The sequence below is a fragment of the Heloderma suspectum genome, chromosome 5 (assembly GCF_057233095.1).
Source record: "Heloderma suspectum isolate Gila_16-S chromosome 5, 16-S_ref, whole genome shotgun sequence".
Lineage (NCBI taxonomy): Eukaryota > Metazoa > Chordata > Lepidosauria > Squamata > Helodermatidae > Heloderma > Heloderma suspectum.
In genome coordinates this window covers 104,105,829-104,132,829 of record NC_139462.1, presented here as the reverse complement: position 1 = coordinate 104,132,829, position 27,001 = coordinate 104,105,829, and the positions used below count along the sequence as shown (strand labels likewise).

Genomic DNA, 27,001 nt, shown 5'->3' with positions numbered 1-27,001 from the left:
CACACGCGTCTTCCCGGGGAGAGATATATGAGCTCACCTTTCTACAAGACCTTCGAAGGAATCTCCAGCCCTATTTCTCCATCACAACTCAAATAGTTCTGCGACCTCAGGTGGAAACTGATATAAAGCAAAGCTAACACTTACACCTTTCAAGTAAGGATGTTATAATTCAAGAAATGCAAGTTCCTTCATATATTATTATGGCCTTCCTCACATTCTCCTTATCACTCTGTATTTCTGAAACAAGTAATTCAGTATCAGATTTGCTTTAATTCTTACACCTTCTGATAACTCAGCATCATTTGCAATTAGTCACAAAGTTCAACTCACGTCTTTGCGTAGTGTGACTCTCTGTACAAGGGATGCTTAAACCATTCAAGTTTCTTCTTTCCTGTAGAGAGCTGTAAAGATACCAAAAGGGAAGAAAGAAGTATTCAGGAGAGCATTCATATCCTGCATATCCTGTTTATCTGTTTTTGCAGATAAGTGTCCCATTTCCAGTTAGAAGAAAACATTATTATCTGAAATAATGGTAAGTTTCACATATCTTCGGCGAGGATGCATTAAAAATGGAGGGCTGTTCCAAGATTAGAGAGACTGGTTCTCACTGTCACCGTAAGCCAGAATTGCTGAGAATTCTGACTTACCATGAACAAGCAAGCATTCAGGGTTTGTTCTTGGCTTATGATTCTGGCTTGCTAGGAAGATACCATTTGGGTGTACCACTAAGTAAAACATGGACAGAGGTTGCCTGGTTTGTTTAGCCCAGGGCTGGACGAGATGCAGCCCAAAGGCTGCATATGGCCCCCACCAACCCACTTGGAGTAACCTGGAATTTTTTAATAAAAGAATTCTTTAAAAATAAGGGGGCGGGGGGGAGAAATGCCATCCATAGCTGCTAAGGTACACCAAAAGGGTCAAATTTAGCTTGCAAGTAAGCTAAATTTGTCCCTTTGGGCACTCTGTAGCAGCTGTGGGGGGAATTTCAGGAAGCAAAGGTTGTGGGGCGGCGGAGGTGAGATTTAATCTTCCTCTCTCAGAGTGCAGTGGTCCCAATCTGAATAATAGCTGTATGCGCTCACACTAAAATAAAAACCCTGAGCTACACGCTATGTAATTAGCATAATGTGCAGTTTCGGTCTAAGGTTTACATTAGCCTCCAAAAACATTCACAAGTCGAAAAGCTGACTTCAGATGAAAAAAAGAATGGTTTGCATGAACTTGTTTATAACCCCAAACAGCCATAACATTACCAGAGCTAACATGTTCGCACTTGCTGTCCCACTTTGGGAAAGATAAAACCACGAACTTGTGCATTTTCTCTTATTGTTCTATCCACAGTGCAGATGTACATTTCAGTCATGTGGCTAAGTTACATTTCCCATGCTAACCCCCCCCCCCCCCCCCGGAACACTCACAAGATAAAAAATGCTATCTCTTTAAAAGGTAAGATAGAAATGTTCAATAGATGGGCCCCACTACGATTTGCTGCTCAACCTCTGGAGGTCCAGTCTTGTGACAAAGGCAGGACTAACAGCTCAAGTGTGGTCACTGTGGTGGGCCTGGTTTGAACACACATTTGCTCCTTAGAAATCACATCCTGGAAACTAAAAAAGAAATGTGGTTTCAAACCACTTCTACCACAGTCAAGAGCGGATGTAATGTGTTTTACATTGCTAGAGGGGGATGGTTGCAGCTTCCTTCTCAGAGCACCTGGGCAATACCTGAAATACAGGAACACTCATGTACAGATGACCTGGTTACTCTCCATTTCAGCCTCATCTGTAACATTTTAGGATGGAGCCCCAGGGAAATAGCAACCACAACACCTGGGGGAGGAACATCCTAGAGAGCACATGCTTCATATACCAAAAATAGCAGGATATTTTAGCTTAAAGCATTTATTGTCAGGAACTAAGCTTTAGGAGAGGACTTTCAACAATTTAAAATGGGGGGGGGGAGACTGCAAAAAAGCCAGGAAACCACCAAATAGTTGGTGATTGGGGACAGGGGACGTGGCCTTTTGAGGAACCCCTAGGGGCCAGATTTGGCCCCTGACCTGCGGTTCTGCACCTCTGCCTTATATGCAGAAGGTCCCTGGTGCAATCTCCAGCATCTCCAAGCAGGCCTAGAAAAGACTCCATCTGAAACCCTGGAGAGCTGTGGGCACTCAGTGTAGACAAAGCAGAGCTAGATAGCTCATTGGTCTGACTCGGTAAAAGGCAGCCTCCTAGGTTCCTAACACTCCAGAAATACAAGAACATGCTACAAGAAGCTGGGAGACCATCATCCAAGCCTAAGATGGCTTCATGCATCAGGAGGAAACAGGTGGTAGAACCATTCCACAAATCAGCATCATGGGCCTTGTGCAGGCTGTATGTGCTCTGTCCCACCTGGAACCGTTGGCTCACCCCACTTTAAAATTTGAAAAACAAAAGAGGCTTTTTAACTTGTGGCATGACTGCTTCCGCTTAAGAATGAGGGATTGCTTTTATAATAGGAAAGTCTTTGGCTATTAAAAAGAATAAGAAATCAGCGGCAGCTGTCCCCCACCCCCATCCCAGAAGTAGTTGGGCTCAAAATTCCTCCCACCTGACCCATTCAGCTCTGACCATCCAAAATTCCGCCTGCCTCCTGGCGGATTTTTCAAGATCACCTAGATCACGATCACCCTTCTTATGCTTCGGAACCTGAAATGACCGTGAACAAGGCAAGCTTCTATGATGGGGAGCAACACAGGCTGCTTAGAGGGGGCAGAGGAAACCTAAGGAACTTGTTTATTTAAGGAAGACATTCATTAAAAGCTTCTGAACTTAACAATTGCTCTCATTCAGCTTCAGTGGTGCCACTGGTCGCAGGTCTGGCGCCCCAAATGCTTTCATCATGCAGGTCTTTAAGAAGGAAAAGAACACCGTTCAGAAGATGTCAGCCACACTGCAGAGAAAACTGCAGACACGCCTGGTATTTGCATTTTTCCAGAGGGCCTTTAGGAAGCCCCACAAGGGCCCAGAGGCACTCTGGGAAAATCAAGATGTCAGGTACAACTGCAGCATACCCAAACTCTTCTAAAAGGAGAAAAGATGCCACTGCCTGGGGAACAGACAGTGACTGGGGAGCGGGGGAGAGAGAAACAGCAAAGAGTGTGCGCACCAGGGGAAAGAGCAGAGAGAGAGAGTCATTGGAGGGGGAGATAAACTGACGGGAGTGCCGAGAAGTGTAGACAAGGCCCCAAAGGGCGCCTTGGCCAGGGCTCTCTCACACCTGGCAGCACCACTCTTCAGCTTGTACGCTTTTACCCCTTACAAAAATGGGCCTTTGGAGCCTTGGCAACAGGATTATAAAACAGGATATGAGTGCCTAACTGGTTTTTCTGTTCATTTCTTTGAAGTCCCACCTGGCAAGGAAGGCTGGCTACTACCCCACCACAAACACTGGGGCAAAAGGTTGCACAAAAGTCTGTGGAAGGTTTTAATCATCGTATAAACCGTTATCAAGCTCATCCTCCAAGCATGGAACATTAGGGAGCCAAGATAGCACCACCCCCACACCAGAGGCTTGGGGGAACCCTGAGGTTTGCAGAAGTACAAAAAAATCTTGTAAGAAAATGGAAGGACGCCACCTCCTGAGAAAAGCAGCGCAGAAGGACTGGGCATATTCAGCAGCCACAGAATGCTGTGTGTCTGTTGGAGGATGGGAAAAAATGGAAAACGGGGGGATGGAATGGAGTATTGCAGAAAAAGGTGTGGCTGGCCAGCACCACAGACAGGAGCACTCCGCACTGCAACATTCTGCTTTGGGTCCCACTTTCAGGTTCTGTTGCAATTCTCTCGCTTCTAATTGTCAAAGAACTTGCAGAAGCGGTTGTGGATTTAGTTTCATTATTCTGCTCTGCTTTCGCACCTTCCTTGGTCCTTTGGGACCAACTAAAGATGGGAAGGCAGGGTAAAACAATTTTAATACATAAAGTGAAGCTAAATCCACAAGGCAGTAAACAAATCAAAGGAGCTAACATTCAGTGACCCGGTTCGCATGACACAACAGCCCACCGTGGCTTAATTTACCCACGGGGGCTGTTGAGTCATGAGGGGTGCCTGTGGGTGCCATTTTCACATGATGCCTGTGGGCACCTGGCTTGCTGTGGCTTGTTGTGTTGTGTGAACCCAGGTGCCAGGGGTTATTTGAGGGTTACACAACCCCCAAATAACCCTAGAACAAGCCACTGCTTTGCTCCATTAGGTCTTATGGGGGAGGGATAGGAAAAGGGCTGTGGGGCAAATTCTGAGGGTACAGGGCGTGGAGCCAAGCCCCCACAATCTGAAAGAAAAGCAGGAACAACAACTGTAATTTCATAGCCCTATCCCAAGGGTGAGCAACTTGTGGCCCTCCAGATGTCATTGGACTAACTCCCATAAACCTTTACTGCTGGCTAGGCCAAAATATCTGGAAGGCCATGTTGCCTACCCCTGTGCTATCCCAATATCTGGAAACCTGAGGGCAATGCCACCATGGGAATGTACTGCATCTGCCTGACCCATTTGCATTTAACATTTGGCAACATCAACAGCCCTGGTCAGGTATTCAAAAACAGCCTTACCTAATCACACAAGCGAGGAATGTTGTGCACGTTACGTAGCTCCTCCCACCTCCACCTCGATCAATGCATAGCACTAATGTCTGTAGAAGGGAGGCCTACAAGCAAACAAGGTCGCATGGAGGCCTACGCCATAGCTCAGTGGTAGACCTTGTATGCAGAAGGTGCTAGGTTCAATCTCTGGAATTGCCAATTAAAAGGATCAGGTGGCAGATGATATGAAAGACCTCTGCACGAAACCCAGGAAAGAGTCCTAGTATAAGGCACCTCCCCATGTTCTTAAGGTGTTTACAATCTACATTTTGCCAGAGGGGAAGACAGCAGAGGAGAGATGGCAGAGGCAAGGGTAACATATGCACAAAGGCAATTGGATATACTCAGGCTTAGTTTCAGTATCTATTCAACCACAAGGACTAGAAAACTATCCTTAAAAAATGAAATCTGAGACTCAAGGGGAAGTGCAGATCTGGTACTTTCCTTCTGACGCACAGCATCTTCACAGCCTGACTACTGCTACATTCCAGTGCAGAAGTATATCAACTGTGGATTTAGGCCCTTATCTATTCCTAGTAAGGGCTCTAATGCTAGATCGATAAACTAAAATGCAAAATACATTTTGCTGTTCCAAAAATTGAAAAATTAATATATTTTTTCACTTAGGCCGAATGTCATTTTGATGTTGCCTCAATCGGTTAGGATTCTCATACAAGCAAGCTCTGGCTCATTGCTTTTCTTAACACACACACACCCTGGACCACCCAAAAGAAGGTTATTTTTCATTCCAACTTGCTAGGAAACAAGGCACCACTGAGACAATGTCAAACTATTCATCTTTTGTAACATAACCTAACAAAACATGACAATCCTTTGGAATCATTAGGGCTTACAATCAATTTCTTCTTTTCAAAACACTTCATTAAGGATTCCCTACAGAGTTTTCCTGTAAAAGCAAGAAATGGCCTGATGCAAAAATAAGAACGGATCTCCTTATAAAGCCAAAAAACAATAGCAAAAGTTTTACTAATATCAGCTCAGTTTCATAACCTTAGATTCCCACCATCTGTCTGATTCTAAGATTAACACCCAAAAGAAGTCCATAATTGTTTTGTCGCTTGGAACTAGCTTGGTGTTGATCCAAAAATGGGGCTGCTGTGGAGAACAGGAGCTGAATGTCTCCTCTCCCCCATAACATCAACCACTGTTCAACATGCAATATACCACCCCACACTGAGTTTGAACACCCTTGCTAGACTTCATTGGCTCCTAGATGCAGCAGCAGCAACCACCAATTTATTTTCAGACTCTCTCACCGCAGCTTGTGCCACGCACCAAAGAGATCCTCCCATTCGCCCACACCTTCAGCTCCAGGCTAACTAACTGTTGCTCCTCGAAGCCTGGATACAAATCTGAAGAGCATGCACTGGTGGAACAGAGGGCAAGCAGCAATTTGAAGCTTTGCATGCACAACAGGCCTAGTGATGCTTGAGGAATTTGAACTCTGCAAATTCCAATACAAACTGATCCAATCTACACCTCTCAAAATAACATGCAGATCAGAACTTGTTATCTACCAGATTTTGTACTTCCCAAATGTTCCAACACAGTCCTCCACTGTGGCTCAAAAAAAACACCTCCCATCAAAATACATTTTGAAAAGTATACATTGAGATAAAATTAGGAATGCACAGTTAACTACGACGTCCTGTGCAGATTTTTTTTAATTAAAAAAACCCCTCAGAACAATGCGCAAATGGAATGGAGCAGGCTTATAGGTCAAAACCTGACACAGACCAGGAGTTAGCAATCTACAGCCTGTGTAAAATCCGCTCCGTCTGTGTTCTACGAATTGTCACGTGCCTTTTGTTCCGTCATCCGTTCACAGACGGATGAGAATTTTTTTTTTGTCGTGCAGAAAAATACATGACTAATTACGTAAGTATTTACATAATTTACCTTAAGACGTAACATTTAGCGTATAGTTCTCCATTCCATTCAATGTTTCCTCAGCAGAAACTTACATATTTTCCTACCAATTTATATGCGTACATTTCGGGAAAGTAAAAACATCATCCAGAAGTCCACAGACTCCATGCGGCCTGAGGGGGTCACTCTGCCGAGGATTCCACAGGCTGGATTCTTAGAAATCCTTCTCAAATTTCTCCAGCATCCCTACCAGGAGTAGGCTACTCTATCCATCCTTAGCGGCACCTATTTCCTCTTTCTCCTGAAATTCCTCAGCAAAGTTAGATCACCAATGTGGGGGGGGGGGGGTTAGAGGATGGGGGGGGAGAAACTGTAACAATTACACTGGTATTAAAACCAAGTTAACTTAGCAGTGCACATATGCCCTATGTTTCCTTCTCAAAATTTGTATCACCACTTACCACGTGCGCTGAAATAGCTAGAAGTATTTATTTTACACCCTAATTTTTATAGAATTGCAGCACTAAATTGAAATGCTTTGGTTAATAAAAGCAATGGATACCAGTTAAACCCTAAGTCAGCCTTCCGCAACCTGGTGACCTCCAGAAGTGTCAGACTGCAACCCCATTGGCCATGCTGGCTGGGAATTATGGGAGTTGTAGTCCCTACTGATCTGGAGGGCACCAGGTTGCAGAAAGCTGCCCTAAACAATGTACAGTTCAGTCATGAGAGACCTATCATTATGACTTTGAGCAGTCTCACCCAAACTGGTTGAGTTTATGGGCACTGTAGTCCAACACACCAGATGTGTCAGACTACAATGTCCATAATCCCCAGTCAGAAATGGCTAGGGAGGATGGGAATTGCAGACCAGCACATCTGGAGGGCTCCAGATTGGGGAAGGTTGTCTTAGAAGATTGGGGGTGGGGAGGAAGGAACACAGACTTATCTGCTCAATATGGCTGCTTTGTATACTAGATTTTGTATTAAGTTTCAGTGACAGCAATATTATCTCTATCTGCAACACACTTTAAATAAGGGGTGACAAAACACGAGCTCTCTCTAGAATTCACAGCCATGCTGGTAACACCACTGTGTCATTCCATATCCCCCAGAGTCCCTTTACAATTCAAAGGACATGGAAACGTCTCTAATCTGCTCTTAACAAGCCGGAGGCAATTTTCAAAGTCTGGGGGGGAAAATATCTGTCCCTTGACCATATGTAAGGAGAATAATATATAGCAATCTTTTAAAATCCAGACATGAAAGAATACTAGATAAATGCACTACACAAGGCCTCAGTACTTTACAGAAAGCCGGAGGGGTGGGGGTGGAGAGCAAGCATTGACGGACAAGCAACAGTGTCTCCAAATACTTGAGTCCCAGTATTGCGGAAAAGGTGGGATTTAAATTATTATTATTATTAGCGCTTAAAAAACAGCAGTTTGCCGGTGTTAAAAAATGCTAATGTTCATGAATTGCATTGAAAAGAGTTGAAAATACAAAAAGTGACCACCGTGATTATATTGACCACAAACTCCTGACAAGTTATTTCAGGGCAGAACTACAGGTAACAAAGAGCACAGGCCTGCTGCCAAAAATGGCAGCCCCGAATCCATTTCCACTCTTCCCCTTCAAAATGTCTAGTTCAGGAGTGGGCAACTACAGGAGGTCCAGGGGTCATTTACCCCCCTGGACCCTTCCCCCTACAGGTACCCTAATTGTTTTTTTTAATTGAAAATGGTGCTCTGTAATGGCTAGAGAGTGTTAAAAGAGTCAAAATTAGCTTGCAAAGAAGCTAATTTTGGCTCTTTAGGCACTCCATAGCTGCTGAGGATACCATTTTTAAAACACATTTTTAACCAATTGCAGGGGCAGCAGGGCCACATACAGCCCACCTCTGGTCCAGTTTAGCCTAACGCATGTCCTAAAGTTATTCCAATGTGCATTCCCCCGCCCCCCAATTCCATACCATTGGCTGCTGCTAGAAGAGGCAGGGAAACACACAAGAAATGATGCCAGACCATAGGGTACACTGAACTAGATGTTACAGAGGGGTGGAGGAATTCAGCACAAGCCTGTTGTTTTCAGCAGCGCCCCATGTTTCCTATAAGCTATAACATGGAAGAAGGCCATCCACTGTTTTGTGGATGGGTTGAATAATATATAGGAGCGACCAAGCTACTTTAAAATTCACAGTAACCTAATATCTGCTGCTCCCTCTCAAATTGTCTTTGCCCATCGCACAACACATTGTTAAGAGTGGATAGATAAAGAAACATGACTGCCGCTATTTACCCTTCCTATGCAACATCCAAAGTAGTGAACAGTGTACATCTACGTGAAGATGCAGAGTTGGCAGAGCTGATGTTTCTTGAGCTAGGTCACCAGAAGCCTAAAGGACCAAACTTCCTGCAGCTTTAGTAGTTGTGCAGAAGAGGTCCAATATCATTTTGCAGCATCTTTGGGCAGCTGCCGGGGCCCCAGCAGGGCCCACAATCTGCCCTGGATCCCCCTTCAAAAATATTCTTCTGAACAGTGGTAGGTGGCCACCATTTTAATTTCCCTACACTGCTCTGGCCCTGCCATCGTGGCCAATGGTCAGGAATGCTAGGAACTGAAGTCCAAAAACATCTGGAGATCTAGTTTCTGCTCACCCTGCTCTAAAGTGATGCTACCTCAGGGACCTTGTGGGAAAATTCAAATGACAGCTGCCCAGCGCTGATCAGAGCACTGTCACCAAGTAGTACACCAGGGTGGGAAGGGCACCAGCATAGGAGGGGCCCAAGCATTGAGGAGTTGGCCCTAGGATTGCAGCAGGGGTGAATGCAGCATTTCTGCAAGAATGAGAAGAGCTGCCCCTGCTGAAACCCCATATGTACCTACCCATGTTTTAAGGTAATCTACAGGGACCCCTCTCCAAGTGCCCCCCTCAAAACAAGTTTTGAGGGTGACAATGAGGGACAGGGCTTTCTCGGTAGTGCCTCCCCACCCCACCCCCAGTTATGGAATGCTCTCTCTAGAGAGGCTAGCTGGACACCAACACGTCCTTTTTGGTTCCAGGCTTAGACTTGTTTTATCTTCCCAGGCCTTTTAAGATCTTAAGTTATGCAATCCGTTGAATGACTAAGATGTTGGGAGTATTTATATTTACAAAGATCTTTTGTACATTTGAGTTCTGTAGTGATAGTGGTCATAGCTCCTATTATTTGCTTCTGTGCGTTTAGCTCCTGTGATTTGTATATTAGCTATTGCGCCAATAACTGCATTTTTGTGCTAGGTCTTCAGTATGCTTTTTTTAAAAGATGTCTATGTTGTGTTTTTATTGATTATGTTTTCTTTGATTTTTAGATTCTGTATGACACCAAGAGCATTTGTTTTAGAAGGCATCTAAGTAAAAAAAAAATACATAGATACATACCAAATACACATATTAAGAGGTACAAGAAGCCCAGTCCTCCCATACATCTTGGTCTCCCTATCTCAACCCATGTTTCTGAAACATACTGAATTGGTTCCATCATCCTCACTAATTCAAGAACTGTCATGGCATAGCAGCTAAGACAGCAATCCCATGAAAGCATGGCAGAGGTCAGGGAGGGAGGCAGAGCTTATTGAATTTTTCTCCCGTCCATGGACAGTAGAAAAATGGGTCTCCCCTGTTGCTAGCAATGGGGGAGAAATATTTAGACATGCTCTTGAACATGTCTAAATGTTTTCCTGAGGTGTGGTTGTGGGCTGGGAGGGCTTAGAATCCCTTGGATAGAATTCTAGCCTCACCGAGGAAGCCACCACAGAGGTTTCCGCAATAGTTGGGAGGAGCCAGGAGGGGGGCTCGGACATTTTTTTAAAAACCCATCTATGGCCTCAGAGGGGTTTTTCTGAACCATCTTATGGGCCCTGTGACACTGCCTAGGGAACACAAAATTCAGTCCTGGCTCCAGGTTTTTGAGAGTCCTTGGGCAAGGCCTCCTCAATGGGCCCCTTCCCTTACTGAGTCTACTTTATCTAGGGATGTAAAGTTTCCAGAAACGTTGAAGCCATTGGGGAAAAAACAGGGTTTTTTTCCATAAAGAAATGGAAATTTGGGGCAAAACTGAACAATAAGCAATATATTTTTAACACTCTTTACAGATCTAAAGGCACTTTGTTGTTTTAGAATAACCTTCCCCTTCCCCTTTGTTGTTTTAGAATAACCTTCCCCTTCCCCTTTGTTGTTTTAGAATAACCTTCCCCTTCCCCTTTGTAGTTTTAGAATAACCTTCCCCTTCCCCTTTGTTTTTTTAGAATAACCTTAGAAAAACATCTGCAGGGCACCACACTGGGGAAGGTTGCTTTAGAACATAAATTATATTATGTATATCTTGGTTTGCCCATAAAATTATCGTTAAAATTAAAAACTTTTAAAAGTAAACTCTGTAAGTTTGTAATTACTGCCTGAATAAACTAAACTTTTACATTTATTATACCAAACATGATAATTTAATGAGCCTTCAAGAAGTAGTCCCTGGAATATCTGGATCATCCTAGAAGACAGAAGAAGCAGGAAGAATTGAAAGCAGAGGAAAACTGTTATACAGAATCTGTTCCTATTTGTAAGGAAGTTTAGGGAAATTTTGAAACCTATCCCTGTTTTGGGATGGACTTTAAGAAAATCTGGTTTCAAGGAAAAGCTGTTGAGATTTTATTTAGCTTGGAAACACTCTCTCACCTATTAGGAATGATAAGTATCCATATTTAATTTAAGAACCTTTAAGCATTCTCAGCCTATCCTTTGAAGAGTGACATTTTATTCTTGTCTGTAAATAATTTCTGTTAATAAACATTTTAATTTTTGTTCCTCTGGAAAGGTTGTCTGTAGCGGTGGTGTTAATCCCATGCCTATGCCATAGGAACCTGGCTACTGAGTTTCTTTTAGACAGAGAGGTTTATACTAGTGGCAGCAATTACCACCACTGGACTAATTCTCTCAGACTGTTCTTCCTTAAGTGGTGGTAAGCAAAGGATATGTATGGTATGAAGCTTAATCAAACCAAAACGAAAGTGATGATTGTGCTGGGGAACATGGGTGGGGGGTGCTGTTGCACTCATGCCCTGCTTGTGAGTTCCTGTTCAGCAGCTGGTTGTCCACTGTGTGAATGGCATGCTGGACTAGATAGACCCTTGGTCTGATCCAGCATGGCTCTTCTTATGTTCTTATGCTATTCTGTCGCATCTAGTGGCAGTGGTGGGATAATCTACAGTGTTTCACGTATGGGTTATAGATTAAAATGACATTGATTGACTGTTACAGAATCTAACCAGAACAAGCCTGGAAAAACAGGACTCTATAGAACAAAACCTAAAGTGTCAAGAATGTACATTTTCTTCTATATTATTATATGGTGACTCTACACTTATGTTGGGAAACTGAGCATGACTTACACCATCTGTGAATCACTATCAGAGAAAGATACATTATAACAATAATTGTAATAAAGGATGGAAGAAATAAACTATTTTTGGAATATTACAGAGTGAATTTAAAAAGCTTTTCCCCCATGGCTTCATCATTTCAAGAAATTTTACATCTCTAGTCTTTCTGTGAATGTTTTATTACATGTTTTTTAAGAAATCATTTGGGGGGAGTAAAAGCTGAATAGCAATATATAAATATCTTGTCTTAAATATTTTATTCATCATTCTAGAAGAATATTTCATAACCAAAACTGTTCAATGAAATGGGGTGGGGGAACAACCCTAGGAAAAACTCCCAATTTTTTCTTCTTTTTTTCCGGGTCTTCACATCTCTAGTTCCATCATATCTGGTGGCAGTAGTGGGATAACCTACAGTGTTCCTTTCACATGTGGATTTTAGATTAGAACTACATAAATTGACTGCTACAGGATCTAATCAGAACAACCCCAGGACCCTATAGAACAAAACTCTCAAGAATGCACATTTTCTTCCATATTATGATATAGTGACTCTACTCACATGTTGGGAAACTGAGCATGACTTAGAACAACTCTGAATGTCTATCAGAAAAAGATACATTAGATCAAAAATTTTAATATGGAATGGAAGAAATAACAACGCTAGGAATCTTACAGAGAGGATTAAAAAAACCATTTTCCCTCATGGCTCCATTATTTCCAGAAATGTTAAATCTCTATTGCATAGTTTCTAGAAATCATTTGAGGGGAGTAAAGGCTGGGTAACAATATATAAACACCTTGTCTTAAATATTTTATTCCTCATTCTAAAAGAAAATATTTCATAATCCAAAGCTGTACAATTATTCCAATTTTTCAGGGGTGGAAAAACAAATAACAGTCCTTGAAAAAAATGGTGGGGGGGAATCCTTTTTTCCCCCAGGCCCTCACATACCTAAACTTCATGTCACCACAGTCACTAGTTGCTCATTGTCTTGCTCTTCTTTGCTACCACTTGCTTCTCTGAAAGGCAGAGAATCAGTGAGGAAGTAGGCCATGGCATCTACTGCGCCTCCTTCTCACCACCACTGTTGTCTGGGCCAGAGCGAGAAGCGGGTAAACAAGCAGGTTGCAATGGTGGAGCAACTGCAGAGGGCCCCTTTTGAGGTGTGAGCCCTTGGCAGGTGCCCAACCATGCCTAACTTTGACGTCAGCCCTGACAGGATTGCTCTCTAAGAAACTGAGCTGTGAACCAAGAAGCACTTGCTTCAAGTCTCAGTTCTGCCATGAAGTCACTGGAGGGCCTTGGGCAAGCCATGAGAACAGGCTCAACCTCCCCATCTGTAGTACACTGATAATAATATTGCCTAGGTGTACAAGGTCGTACAGATCACTGAAATAGTGCACATGGTGCACACTGAACACTCACAAAGCATTATACCATACTTAGCATTCACTAGTATTTAAGGGCGTTTACCTTGTTAAAGCTGCAGGCATGGAAGAGCCAGGGATTTCTGGAACAGGACGGTGCCTAAGCATGAAAGAGCGCGTTGGTCGAGGAGCTGCTTTAGTAGGACTCTGACTACAAGTGCTATACAAGTCATTGTCCACCATTTCACCTTTAAACTCAACAAAAGGAGAGTCAGGTGGAGTGTCAGCCAAACTTGCCAGCATCAGAGACTCATCCTGACTAGACTTCATTTCAGATGAAGAATAGAAAGGAGATAATGACGTTTCTTTGGCAGCGGCATCTCCTTGAAAGCTAGCAGCTTCCAGCTGTCCCTTTACAAGCAGATTATCCATACAAGAGACCTTTTCGGACAATGCATTTTTCAGCGTGTTCCCTGGAACGGCAGTAATTTCTGTTGAGCGGTTCAAGTCCTGACAGGATGAGTTACAAGAGCCCAAATCTGAAGACATGATGCCTTTGACTTCCAAGGATTCATGGTCTGCAAGTTCTTGATTTCCTACATACATGCAATTATTGCCATAAGCCCTATTCATCCATTCACTGGATACCCACTTAGTTGCTTCAACCTCATTTGGATTTAGAACGTGTGTGTGGGAGCTGTGGCAGAGTCCCTGGGAACAGCCATTTCCTAACCCTTCAGCATCTTCCATTTTCTGGCTTTCAGCATAAGCAGATTTTTCCAGCAGTTTTGCAAACACGGCCTCCAACTGCTTGAGAATTCTTCGGCGGTGCCCAGTAGGAGATATTCCAATTTGTTGAAGCACACGGTTGTTTATCCCCACACAGTCTTGCAAAGTCTTGTAACCAAAGTCTTGGAAGTTCAGAACATATTGTCCCAAGTTGATGCCATCTAAGAATTCTTTGATATCTGCATCAATGTCCCTGAATGACATACTGGCAACCTCATTCCTCACTCTCTTTCTCAGAGCTCCAAAGAGGCATAATACTATACACACAGATTCAGAATCAAAACAAAATTCTTCTTTCAGCCCTCCTGGGTAGAATGAAATGTCTTCCACAAATAGTAACAGCACGTATAAATTTAATACTCCTTCAAATCCTACAGTATATTGGGGTGGGGAGAGAAAATATATGTATTAGAAATGTTTTTTATACTCCGAGATCAGTGTTTTTATTGATACTAATAAAGAACAATCTCTTGAAGCTCTCCTGATACTTTCACTCCCAAGGTAAGCATCAGCTTAAATCAACTAAACATCTGGCCTCCTATCTTGCATTGGAAGATTTTAAAACTGGATTTCCAATATGTGTTACTCTTCCTCCTCACATTTAACTCCCAAAGATCTGTACCATTACTAAAGACAATAAAAAATAAAGGGACAAATTCAGACTTGGAATTCACTATTCATCTGGTCACCTGTGGCAAGGAAGCATCCTCTCCAAGCAACCAGAGAAACTTAAGTAAACTAGAAGAGAGTTAGCTCCCTTTTTCTTTAGGCTGTCCTATACACAATTAACAATGGCAAGCAGGCAAGTATGGTTGATTGTGTGTTAGTCTTTCGGGGACTTATTTACAAAGGTGTAACAATTGAAACAACTGTATATTGCTTCCCCATTCTGGAAACTACCACTTCCGGAACGGGACAGGTCAGGAGAGCTCGCAGAAAGGAACTCTGCTTACCTGTCCCATTCCGGAAGTGGTAATTTGGGCTAGTTTCCTGGGCCGCACTAGTTTCCTGTTGCACTAATGGTCCTTCCTGCTAGTGCGGTGTGTTTACAGCTGGTGCATTGCCAGCATTGGATAATGCCCAATGGGCAAAAAAGTGTTTTATAACCCACACGTTAAACACTGTAGATCATCCTGCCACTGCCCCTAGATGTGACAGAATAGCATAAGAACATAAGAAGTACCCTGCTCTTCTTCAAGAAGAAGCCACTTACTACACAAAAGAAAACCACATTATAACAATAAAACGTAATTACAAAAAGAATAAAAAAAACAGAGCACCACCATAAAACAGCAAAAGAAGCAACCTTACCATGCCTGGCGGTGGGGGGGAGAAAAAAAAGAAAGAACAGGGGCCGGGGAAGGAAGAAGGACCCTACTCAGGTGACAGCAGCAGACAAAGGAATGCAGAAGGGGCAGAAGTGAGGACTACGGGAAATAAACGGGAGATTTAAAAATGCTGCTGCCAGTTCCTCTTTCAGAGGCATGCCAGGCTAAATGGCACAGGAGCAGAAGCCAGCCTGCCAGCGTAGCTTAGCCGCCTGTTAGAGAAATTGCGGGCAGCAGGGCAAAATACTGTGGGTTCCCCTTGCTGGAGACTGCACCCCAAGTCTGATCACAATTCAGTTCTTGGTTGCCATAGCACAGGATCATCTGGCCCAGCACTGTTGATACTGCCTGGCAGCAGGACCTTCTGCATGCAAAGCGGGAGCTCTGCCACTCCATTACAAATGGCATGTGTTGGTAAGCAAACATCTGCAACCAAGAGCCAGCTGCATGATCAGGGCTCTAAATCATGCAGGAAGCAAGGCGGCTATCAATGGCTACTAATCATAATGGCTATGTATGCTCCCACGTCCTGCTTGTGGTCTTCCCAGAGGCATCTGGCTGGCCAATGTGAGAACTAGAGAGGCCTTTGGTCTGATCCACCAGGTCTCTTCTTATGATCTCAGTAGAACAGACATGCTGCTGCAGATGTCTGCCTTCCAATAGATGGAGGGTGGAGGGGGCAGCAAGAGGAACACAACAGAGGCGGAAGAGCTGGCTACCAACCACCTTGCCACCCTTCCCTCACACCATTCTCATCACATGAGGAAGTAAAAGCCTGATCAGGGCTCTTATCGTTTGCTGATGGGGAACTAGTGACCTCACACCCATCCTGGCTTATCAGCCCTGGGCTGTGCAACAGTCCTTGTCCTGCAGCTGCGTTTGTATAGTGCAATTTATGATTGTTCAGAGTTATTTTTATCATACCATATTGTTATTTTACTCCTCAAGAACGCCTCTATTTTTGGTTATAAGGAGATATTAAAAGTGGCCATGATACAATACACGGTTTCTTTGCAATCTGCTTCTGAACATATCCAAGTGCTGGCCTCTGATCTTTGCAAAGAATCTTACCCCAAGAGTGAAAAGGTACCACGGATTTAACATGAAGTATATTATTATTTTTAAGAAGCAGCTAAAATAATCCCCTGTTCAGCCACTGAACTCTTTTCTAGATAGAATCTCCCCTTATTAATTTATTGTATTTCTATCCTGCCTTTCTTCCAAAGGAACTCAAGGTGTACAGTTCTTCCCTCCCCCTCTCATCTTATCCTCACATCAGCCCTGGGAGGTAGGTTAGGCTGTTTGTGTGTGTGAGAGAGGGGGGGGGGAGAGGGATTGGGGGGACGGCGGGAGAGACAGAGGCCAAAAGTCTCCCAGTGAGCTTCATGGCTAAATAGGAATGTGAACCTATGTCTCCTCTGCAGCCCTAGTCAGACATTCTAACCACTATTCCAGGGATGAGAGAAACTAAATCTCCAGATGTTTTCGACTTCTGCTCTCAGCATTTCTGACTGAGCCATGCTGGCAGGGGCTTCTGGGAGCTGAAGTCTAAAACATCTGGCAATCTACCTTCTGCTCACCCCGCATTATACCACACTGGCTCTGGCCATGTAAAACAGCTTCAGCAGTAACCAGGGCGTGGCTGTGTTCACACACACCCCACGAAGCTCAGGCTTCCACATGCAAATGAGCCTAGCGCAGATCTAACACCACAGATAGAACTTTCACACAACATAATGCTACCTCATGATACCGGTAGGGCCATCCTATCTCAGCTTCATAAGACAGGGGATGGGGGTGCTCTTTATTTCAATGGGTGCGGTTCCATTTCATTCAGCGTTGTACTTTTAATTGTATTTTTATGTTATGGTTCAATTGAGATGCTGCTTTTTAACCTGCATTTTATTATTGCTTGCCACCTTGAGTGCCATTTTGGGTGGAAAGGCAGGAGACACGTTTAATTAATTGATAGAATACATAATAAGCTAAGAGAGCAATGCTGTGGTCCCTGGAGACTCATCCTGGAGACCAACCCAGGAGCCACAGGGCCTATCAGAGTGCTCATCGTGAGGCTGTGGATGCTGCTACAACTTTGGGAGGGGGGCTGCACCCTCTGATCCCTCTCCCCACCCTCTCCCAGCTGCTGCAGAAAGAGCTGTGCTGGCTGCTTTTCGAGGTCCCAAAAGCGGTCTCAGAGAGGTTAATAAGGGGGTGTTCCGAGAGGAGAGGCCAGGATAAGAAAAATCCTGTGTCCTCTCCAGCTTTGGCACCACTCATGCCACCCAGCATATCTCCGCTAAACAGGCTCAGAGGCCACTCTAGAGGGAAAAGGGGAAACAGGAGGATGGAGAGGCAAAAATCGCCTTGGTTGTTCCTCCTGCCCTCCTGGTAACAGCCTGGCAGGGTATGGAATACTCGGGAACCTCCAAGCTTTCATCTAGTGGGCGGCAATCGAATAAGATTGCACCCTATGATATTAAGGAGTCTTTTTCTGGTACATAAGCCATGACTAAACCAGAAAGCCTCTAATTAATCCTACCCAGAGGGATAGCTGTTGCAGCAAAACTAACGAAGAGCCTTGTGGCACCTTGAAGACTAACTCATTTATTCTGGCACAAGCTTTCATGCATCTGAGGAAGTGGGCAGTGTCCACAAACATTTATGCCAGAATAAACATGTTAAGGCAGCTTTCCCCAACCTGATGCCCTCCAGAGGTGCTGGACTGCGACTCCCATAATTCCCAGCCAACATGGCCATCACCTCTGTAGGGCACCATGTTGCGAAAGGCTGTTTTAAAGTGCCACAAGGCTCCTTGTTGATTTACGGCGCAATCATATGGCCGCTAGATAGCGCCTAGACAACCGTAGGACTTTTCAGTTTCTGGGAGCCGAGCTCATGTTTCTCAGAAACCTGACTCCCCTGCCCCACCACCTCGTAGGTGGTGTGGTTTGTCCCTGGCTCCACACTCGTTAGAGCCGCGTGGAGAAGGCGAAAAGGGGGTTTCTTGGGGGCCGCGGAAGCACCATTACAACACTTCCTATGTGCTGTCCAGCCTCCACACCCTCCCCCCACACCCTAGCTAGACAGCCAAAACTGGCCATCTAGCCGCAAATGCAGGGTGGCCGGACCATGGTGGAGAGGGTCCCCTCTGTGCTCCACCCACCCTGCACTGGATAGTCAGTTGCCTCTGAGTTTGGAGGCGGCTGTCAGGGTGGAAACTGAGCCCACAGAGCCCCAGAGCAGTTCTGATTCTGAGGAGGAACAGCAATCCGTGGGAGAGGAGCCAGCTCATCCCTCACAGGCACAGCAGCTGGCAGAGATTCCTCCTGCCAGCATTCCTGGGATAGATAGCGACCCTGGCAGTGAGAGAGCGCTGGAGGGGGGCTTGCTGGACGCTCAGCGCAGATGCAGGGAGCGACGACAGATGGAGGGTGCAGAAAGGCAGCGTAGCGCTCGTTTGGCGCGCAAACAACGGTCGCATCCCGAGGAACCAAGGGAAAGAGGGAGGATCTCTCCATAGCCCATAAGTTCAGGGTCTTCCCGTGGTTCTCCTTCAAACGGGGACCAACTGCCTTACCTGGAGCTTAGGCTACTCTGCTATCTTTCCCCAGTGCTGTTCCTTGCTTTGTCGCTAGTGATTAGTATCTGAAAGAGTCATAAAGGAATAAAGTATCGGAAAGAATCCTCGTCGTCTGTATCCTGAGTTGGCTATTGGTGGGGACTGCAAGAGGCAGCTAGGGCGCTCCTGACAGCGGCCGACCATCCCCATAGGACTGCATCCTTAATGAACCATGGTTTCCCATTCTTTTCAAACCTGGAAACTATGGTTACCAGTTTCAGAACAAGTCAGGAGCGAAGAGCAAAACTTGTGTGATCATCTCAGTGTTGCCAGTGCTTTTAAGGGGAGGCAGCTCGGAATCTTCTGGTGTCTGCATACACACACATGAACCACCCTTGTCCCCTGACAACCAACCAGCTCACTAACAGTGATGAATAGGTGCTAGAGGCATCCATATACACACCCTTAAGGACTTCCTCATTGGAAGCACATAAAAGATGACTCAGAAAGCTGCTCCACCACCCATAATACACATACACACACACACACACACACACACCCCTTGAGAATTTCTAGCACCAGTGAAATAGAGGAATGGCTTTATCAGCTTACCAGCGGAACTCCATTTCACACAATCACACCCATGTAACCAAAGAGTCTTTAATTCCCCTGACAGTGTTTAGGACATTGCTTATAGGCTGTATTTGCTTAAAGCTAAACTGGATGTGTCAGCTCTGACCATCAGAGTTATGTGAGCAGTAACCATGGCTCCCTGCTCCTATTCATCTCAGGCCCCTCCCTAGCAAGTATTAAGGCTAGAACTAACTTTGCTTCTCTGTTTTCAAGCTCATCAAACTGGACTCCTAGTCATTACTTGTTATAATAGATTTTAGAGACGTAAACTGAACACAGCCGATTACCAAGCCAACCATACTGAAATTACCCAGTCATATTGTACCAGTTGCAGCATTTCTAATGAAGTCAACCATGCACTGAATAATCTTTGAAAGAAAAGGTTGGGTGGGCAAAATAATCATCCATAAAAGCACATAAATGCATTGGATAAATGTACCCATACATGCAATGGAATTCCTAGGGACTTTTGCAATATATATGAACTCCCTCCGCACACTCCACTCATCATAACGATGGACACTGAATGAGCACTGTGATGTACGCAACGGTACTTCCATCTGTAGTAGATAATGCAGTGTGGGACGAGGCCATCCAGCTGTCATAATAAAATAAAGTGAAGCGTAAAAGTGCTATACAGAGAAGATTCTTTCACCACAGGTGAAAGCTGGATTTGATTTAAATATAGTGTGGCTCCTTCAAAGCAGTTCTAGCTACAGGGGCCATCTACACAGCACCGCTTTCAACCTTCACTCCGTCATAACCGCACAGCACTGCAGCTGCAAATTAGCTTCTGCTGTGATAGACACGCTTTTTACTGCGGACTTCTCCAACGGGAAAATCCACTGTGCCCTGACACATAGCCGTTCAAGCAAAGTAAACTGCGGCAGTCGTGCTGCTCTTTTTTTTTACCATTATATTTAAATGCGCAGCCGCACAAGCACGTGAGGGCGGGGGTGCAACACTTCAGATTTTAGTGGCTGTTTTGTATTTTAGGGGTTCTTTTGTCTCTGTCTGTTCCCCATAGGTAAAATGTGGGTGGTCTGCTCTGTTACCATGCCAACTGTTTGGCAGGTCTCCAGCCCGAGACTCTCACAATGGTTTGCACATGCCTTGGCAATGGGTACATGCCTACCCAGCATTCCAAAATGGTGGCTGGAGAGAAGCTGGTCCTGGACCTTCTGCTCCCATGACACCACCACCACCACCACCCCAGCCCTTGGCCACTGACTCCAAAGCAGCCACTGTGAAGATATGAAGCTGCAACGGTGTGGTTGCAGAAATGAGCATGCTTCTCTGTGCCTCTGTAACTGAGCAGCCACGAAGGAATGGAAAGGAATGAAGGAGCATCACACAGTGACACAAGCACTAGGCATGCCTACCACACGCTCACCACAAAATGCAAAGATGGCTCAAGGACAGATAGCTTGCAACCATGGAAAACCCGCAGCAAACCAAAAATTTGGCAGCAAAATTCCTCTCTGGAAATCCACATTTTCCGGGTGAAAACCACGGTTTCGCTGCGAAGTGGTGACTACATCATATGTCCTGAAGGACTTCGAATCACAGCAGCCCCAAAGTAAATGACTCATGTAGATGGTGCCATAGCGTACTCTTTCTTTGCACCCATTCACATTGGCAAGCAGAGCCTGCTCCACAGAGGTGCTGGAACTTGACTTTTGAAAAATCCTTGACAAATGAGGGAAGCTCAGCAATTGGAAAGAGAACCTTTAAAAAAAATCAACAACTGGACTAATGATGTAGGACAGTCAATCCTCCAGTCACAAAATACACACATATATATATACACACACACAAACACATATACAGGGTGGCCCAAAAGTAGGTATACAGTTGTTTAGAATGTTGATGGGAGGGGGAGAGAATTTTCAGTCTTCCAGTACTGCTTTGGAATCCACTTTCTTTGTTCTTGACTCAAGTTCGCTGCCATCATTCACAATATCAGTAAAAAAAATAACTAAACAACTAGACAACGGTATACCTACTTAAGGGCCTCACTCCCCTCACTCTCTACACTTAACTGATTTAACTGTCACTCCCTGTCACTCACTCTTCCCAACTGTCATTCTGACTCCACCCACACACATCTTCTACTCACACATTCTCTTCCCCTCCCATCAACATTCTAAACAACTGCATACCTACTTTTGGGCCACTGTGTGTGTGTGTGTGTGTGTGTGTGTATGTGTGTGTGTGTGTGTATGTGTGTGTGTGTATGTGTGTGTGTATGTATATATATATATATATATATTTCTGATGATACACAACCCCAAGAAGAAAGAAAAAAAGTTAATGTACCATCTCAGTACAATGTCACTGCTGAACTTTAAGTGTTAAAAAAAATAAAGATTCTAAGGAAAAAAACAAATATTTGGAAGAGCTCACCTGTTCTGTCCCGCTTACTGTGAATGCCACTTGTTACAGAGGAACAGCAAGGACAATCAGCAGCCCGAGAGAAACTATTCTCCTACCAATTCAATTAAACTAGGGGTGTAGAACTGCAGCGCTGGAGTTCAGTCCTCTGACCCCCTTCCCCTGATCCCACCCCTTTCCCCCAATCACTGACTGTTCAATGGTTTCCTGCCTTTCATGCAGTTTTGGCCACATACCAAAAGGTTGAAATGCCTCTCCTAAGGTTTAGTTATCATCAGTAAGAGCTTTAAGCTAAAACAAACAGGATTTTTTTGTTTTGTTTTCTGGCCCTGCCCATTACTGGAATGCGGCCCCAGAGAGCTTCTCCAAAACGGAATTCGGCCCATGGGCTGAAAGAGTTTCTGCACCCCTGAATTAAAAGCTTGCATGAAAATCTGAAAGGCGTTTACCATATAGCAGTATCTCCTCATGAAAAATAGCTTACAAGAGAGCCGTAAGTTGCTGCAAGATGAACGGCAAGCTGTATTTCACAATTAATAGGGCTCTAAGAATCCAGGTCTTGACAGAGGAAACCAACGACACATGTGCCAAGGGTTTCCTCTGTCAGGACCTGTCTAGCGGGTTGACATTGGAAGGCCTTTTAGTAGGGCTCTACATTGATGGGAAACCCAGCGAAACAAGTCCCTGAAGAGGAACAAACTGGCGTTAAAGAGACAGCTCACCATGAATAAGCAACAACTCATCCACAGCAAAGCAGAGGTTGGAGCACAATTGCTTAACTGCTGCTGCAGTTAGCTCCTTGCAGCTATTTACACCTTATGCTCTCCAAGGCCAAAATCCCACATGTATGGGCCTGCTCAGTGCAACAGGACCACTCAGAAGTAAAATGCTTTCAAGACTCACAGCCCTCCTCCACCCCAGTCCCCCAAGACGGTGCTTAATATGTAGAAAAAAGTGGTGCCGGGGCTCAAGGGAAACATACTCTGCACCTGCTCAGGAACACTTTCATATATTCTGACTCCGTATATTCTAGGGTTGAGGTCCCACACTGTAAACAAATGCTGAGGCTGAGCACTAGAGAAGCCTTGAAACAAATTAAGCCCCGTTTAAAAAAAAAAAAAAAAACCTTAATTAAACAGTTCGAGCAGACCTGTTCTCTGCTTCCAGATACTCTGATGGTTACAACAAACATCGGTGAATGGACCTGCCCAAACTTGCGATTCCCATTATTCACTAATTAAGCAGAATGGCATATACCCAAAGTAGGGGGTGCTAACTTATTTTAACAGCTCTGTTCCTCCTCTACTTTCATCAGAATTTGGCATACAGAAATACAAACAGGCAAAGCTTTTCTCAATATGTAGATAAAATAACAGGAAGAGCTTCACTGACTTAAAAGATGTACAGGTGATGGTGCCAAAAGGCACAGCTGTGGCACCAGGTGGGTTTTTTTAGAAGTGGGCAACCCCTAGATGCTTTTAAAAAAACCTCTGGCTTTAGAATACCTCTGAAGTCTTGTCTCAGCAGTGAACTCTTCAAAGACACAACCCTATGCATGTTTAGACAGGAAAAAAAGTCCTACAGTTCCCAGCATTCCCCCAGCCAGCACAGCTGGCTGGGAGAATGCTGGGGGTTGTGGGACTCTTTTCGATCTAAACATGCACAGGATTGCGCCTTAAGTGACCTTAAGCAAGTTACTGTCTCTCAGATTCAGCCTCTCTGCCTCCAGTATGGGACTAATAATAATAACCGCCAGATACGTACCTTACAGGGCTGCTGCAAGAACTACTGAGATAATGTAGGTGAAGAACATTCGAGGTGTAGAATGTAGGTGAAGCGCTTTCTAAATTAAACATTATTAAACAGAGCACTCTTTTTTTTTTGTAAGCAAACTTTAAAAAATATCCAGATTAGAATCTCCAGATTTTAAGAAGGAAACTAAGCAAACCGTGTTCAATACTTGTTGATCTGTGGCTCATTTAACCCCCGCCAGCTTTGCCATTGCAAACCACGAACCCGACTTACTTTTTCACCCACGCCGTGAATTAATAAACAAGCTGCCGGTTCTCATGAGCCCCGCATTCGCTCCCTCCGCCCCGTCTGTGAAGTGAGTTACTTTTCAGAACCCCCATCCATAAAAGCTGATTAATTGAGACGGGAGGGCGGGTGTATCCATTTTCGACGTGATCATCCTCCTCACGATTTCACCACCCCCGACGTATCTCCCTGCTTGGGCAGAGAGGAGCAGGAAGTGGGTCTGATTTCAAGAAGGAGAAAGGCAGACGAGCAGCAAGGAAAGCGGCCAGAGGGTTCCCCACCGCTGGCAGAGGCGGCCAGAACGACCTCGAGCACGGAGAGAAGTCGCAAGAACTTTTCGGAGACTTTGCTAGCTGTCCTCCTCCCTCCGCTCCTTGCACACTCACCTCCAGGCTTTCAAACACACACGCACACAAGCCGCAGATCTCGCAGGGAGGGAGAAAGGAAGCGGCTCCTCAGTTCCCCGTCTTTCTCTCTCCTCGAGTTTCCTTTTCTCCCTCCCGCGCACCTCCTTTCTGATTCGTTTCTTTCCGAGCCTGGACTTAGTCAGGAGCTCCAGGAAGAGGCCGCCAGACGAGCGCGCAGCACCTAAGGGCAGGCGAAGGCGGAAGGGCGCCCTGCGCGAGCCAAGCCGGAGCGGCGGCAGGGCTGCCCCGTCCGCGCCTTCGTGCGCGCAGGGCCCGAGCGTGGGCTGCGAGAGGCGGCGGCGGCGGCTCCTCCGCTGGGCGGGCTGCACTTGAGCGAGGGGAGGAAACCGAGCCGCCGAAGGCAGCTGCGCGGGGTGAAGGGTGGCGGCGGAGCCCCTCGGAGCAGCCTTCCCCCACCTGGGGCCCTCCAGATGTCTGGGGCGGCCACTCCCAGTCTTCCTGGCCGTTGCCCACGCGGCCTGGGGCTGATGGGGCTTGACGTCCCAAACCTCTGGAGGGCGCCGGGCCGGGGGAGGCTGCTTTCGAGGGGGATCGCCCAGGGGACTGTTGCAAGCTGGACACGAGTTGGGTGTGTTTGTTTCTTTGGGTAAAATCCGACGCAAGGCCTCCTTCGCGTGGACCCACTGAAAGAAGGGGACTTGAGTTAGTCATGACAGACTTAAGCCCCATTCATTTCAGTGGGCCCACCCCAAGTCGGGCTTGCGTCGGGTTTTACCCAAAGAAACAAACACAGAAAGTTTGTTCCTGGACAGTGCTGCACCTTTGCTGCCGGCCCTGCTCCTCTGCCTTTCACAGTTAACCAGCCGTGCAGAAATCCATCGGGCGAAGCTCTTCCTGTAGCCGAGAGAGAGGAAGAAAGTGAAACTTACTCTCTTTGCTTTCTGCTGTTTAAGGGCCAAAACAGACATTATTTTAAATCTGTCTCGTGCACGTGTGTGTGTGTGTGTGTGTATATATATATATATATATATATAAAATTTTTATTCCACAGTAGGTGCAGGGGCACAGTAGGTGGGAGGGGTGGGGGCTTTTAAGATCCAGATTGGGCCCCTTGCACCTTGTTGTTGTTGTTGTTCAGTCGTGTCCGACTCTTCGTGACCCCATGGACCATAGCACGCCAGGCCTTCCTGTCCTGCGCTCTCTCCCGGAGGGTGCTCAAGTTCATATTCATTGCATCCGTGATGCTATCTAGCCATCTCATCCTCTGCCGTCCCCTTCTCCTTTTGCCTTCAGTCTTTCCCAGCATCAGGGTCTTTTCCAGGGAGTTTTCTCTTCGCATTAGGTGGCCAAAATATTGGAGCTTCAGCTTCATTATCTGTCCTTCCAATGAGCACTCAGGGTTGATTTCCTTTAGGATGGACTGATTTGACCTCCTTGCAGTCCAGGGCACTCGTAAGAGTCTTCTCCAGCACCACAGTTCGAAAGCATCAATTCTTCGGCGCTCAGCCTCCTTATAGTCCAGCTCTCACAGCCATACATTACTACTGGGAAAACCATAGCTTTGATTAGACGGACCTTTGTCGGCAAGGTGATGTCTCTGCTTCTTACTATGCTGTCTAGGTTGGCCATAGCTTTCCTCCCAAGGAGCAAGCGTCTTTTAATTTCATGGCTACAGTCACCGTCTGCGGTGATCTTGGAACCCAAGAAAGTAAAATCTGTCACTGCTTCCAGTTCTTCCCCTTCCATATGCCAGGAAGTGATGGGGCCAGATGCCATGATCTTCGTTGTTTTAATGTTGAGTTTCAAACCAGCTTTTGCACTCTCCTCTTTCACCCTCAACAAGAGGCTCTTTAGATCCTCTTCGCTTTCTGCCATTAGGGTGGTATCGTCTGCATATGGGAGGTTGTTGATAATTCTCCCAGCAATCTTAATTCCGACCTCTGATTCATCCAACCCGGCATTTCTCATGATGTACTCTGCATATAAGTTAAATAAGCAGGGTGACAATATGCAGCCTTGTCGTACTCCTTTCCCAATTTTGAACCAATCGGTTGTTCCATGTCTGGTTCTTACTGTTGCTTCTTGACCTTCGTACAGGTTTCTCAGGAGACAGGTAAGGTGGTCTGTAGTTAAAAAGGGGTGAAGACTTTGCTGCTAGACGCAGATTTCAGGAAATATCTGCTTTGGCCCTTTCTAAGCACATGCTCTAGGAATTAAGGTTGCCAGCTTTTTACGTGGCTGTTGTAGCTGTGCTTTTTAACGGGACCTTGATGTGCAGACATTTGCAGGCAGTATTACCAGTATCCAGTATTACCCTGACTGCTCATTGGAAGGACAGATAATGAAGCTGAAGCTCCAATATTTTGGCCACCTAATGCGAAGAGAAAACTCCCTGGAAAAGACCCTGATGCTGGGAAAGACTAAAGGCAAAAGGAGAAGGGGACGGCAGAGGATGAGATGGCTAGATAGCATCACGGATGCAATGAATATGAACTTGAGCACGCTCCGGGAGAGAGCGCAGGACAGGAAGGCCTGGCGTGCTATGGTCCATGGGGTCACGAAGAGTCGGACACGACTGAACAACAACAACAAT

General features: G+C 45.4%; 1 protein-coding gene across 5 annotated transcripts in view; it reads right to left on the bottom strand.

Moving 5' to 3' along the window:
* Positions 1 to 24,722, bottom strand: part of ARAP2 (ArfGAP with RhoGAP domain, ankyrin repeat and PH domain 2) — a 165,651-nt gene extending 140,929 nt beyond the window's left edge. For 3 of the 5 annotated variants that reach the window (XM_084856962.1, XM_084856966.1, XM_084856965.1), the window contains exons 1-3: positions 24,029 to 24,454; positions 13,407 to 14,460; positions 331 to 401 (exon numbers count right to left, since the gene is read on the bottom strand). In XM_084856962.1, coding sequence (XP_084713088.1) covers positions 331 to 401; positions 13,407 to 14,293 — 958 coding nt within the window. In that variant the 5' untranslated portion in view covers positions 14,294 to 14,460; positions 24,029 to 24,454. Of the gene's footprint in view, positions 1 to 330; positions 402 to 13,406; positions 14,461 to 24,028 lie in introns of all 5 variants that reach the window. The other 2 variants (XM_084856963.1, XM_084856964.1) reach the window with 1 other exon arrangement.
* Between the last annotated feature and the right edge of the window lie 2,279 nt (positions 24,723 to 27,001).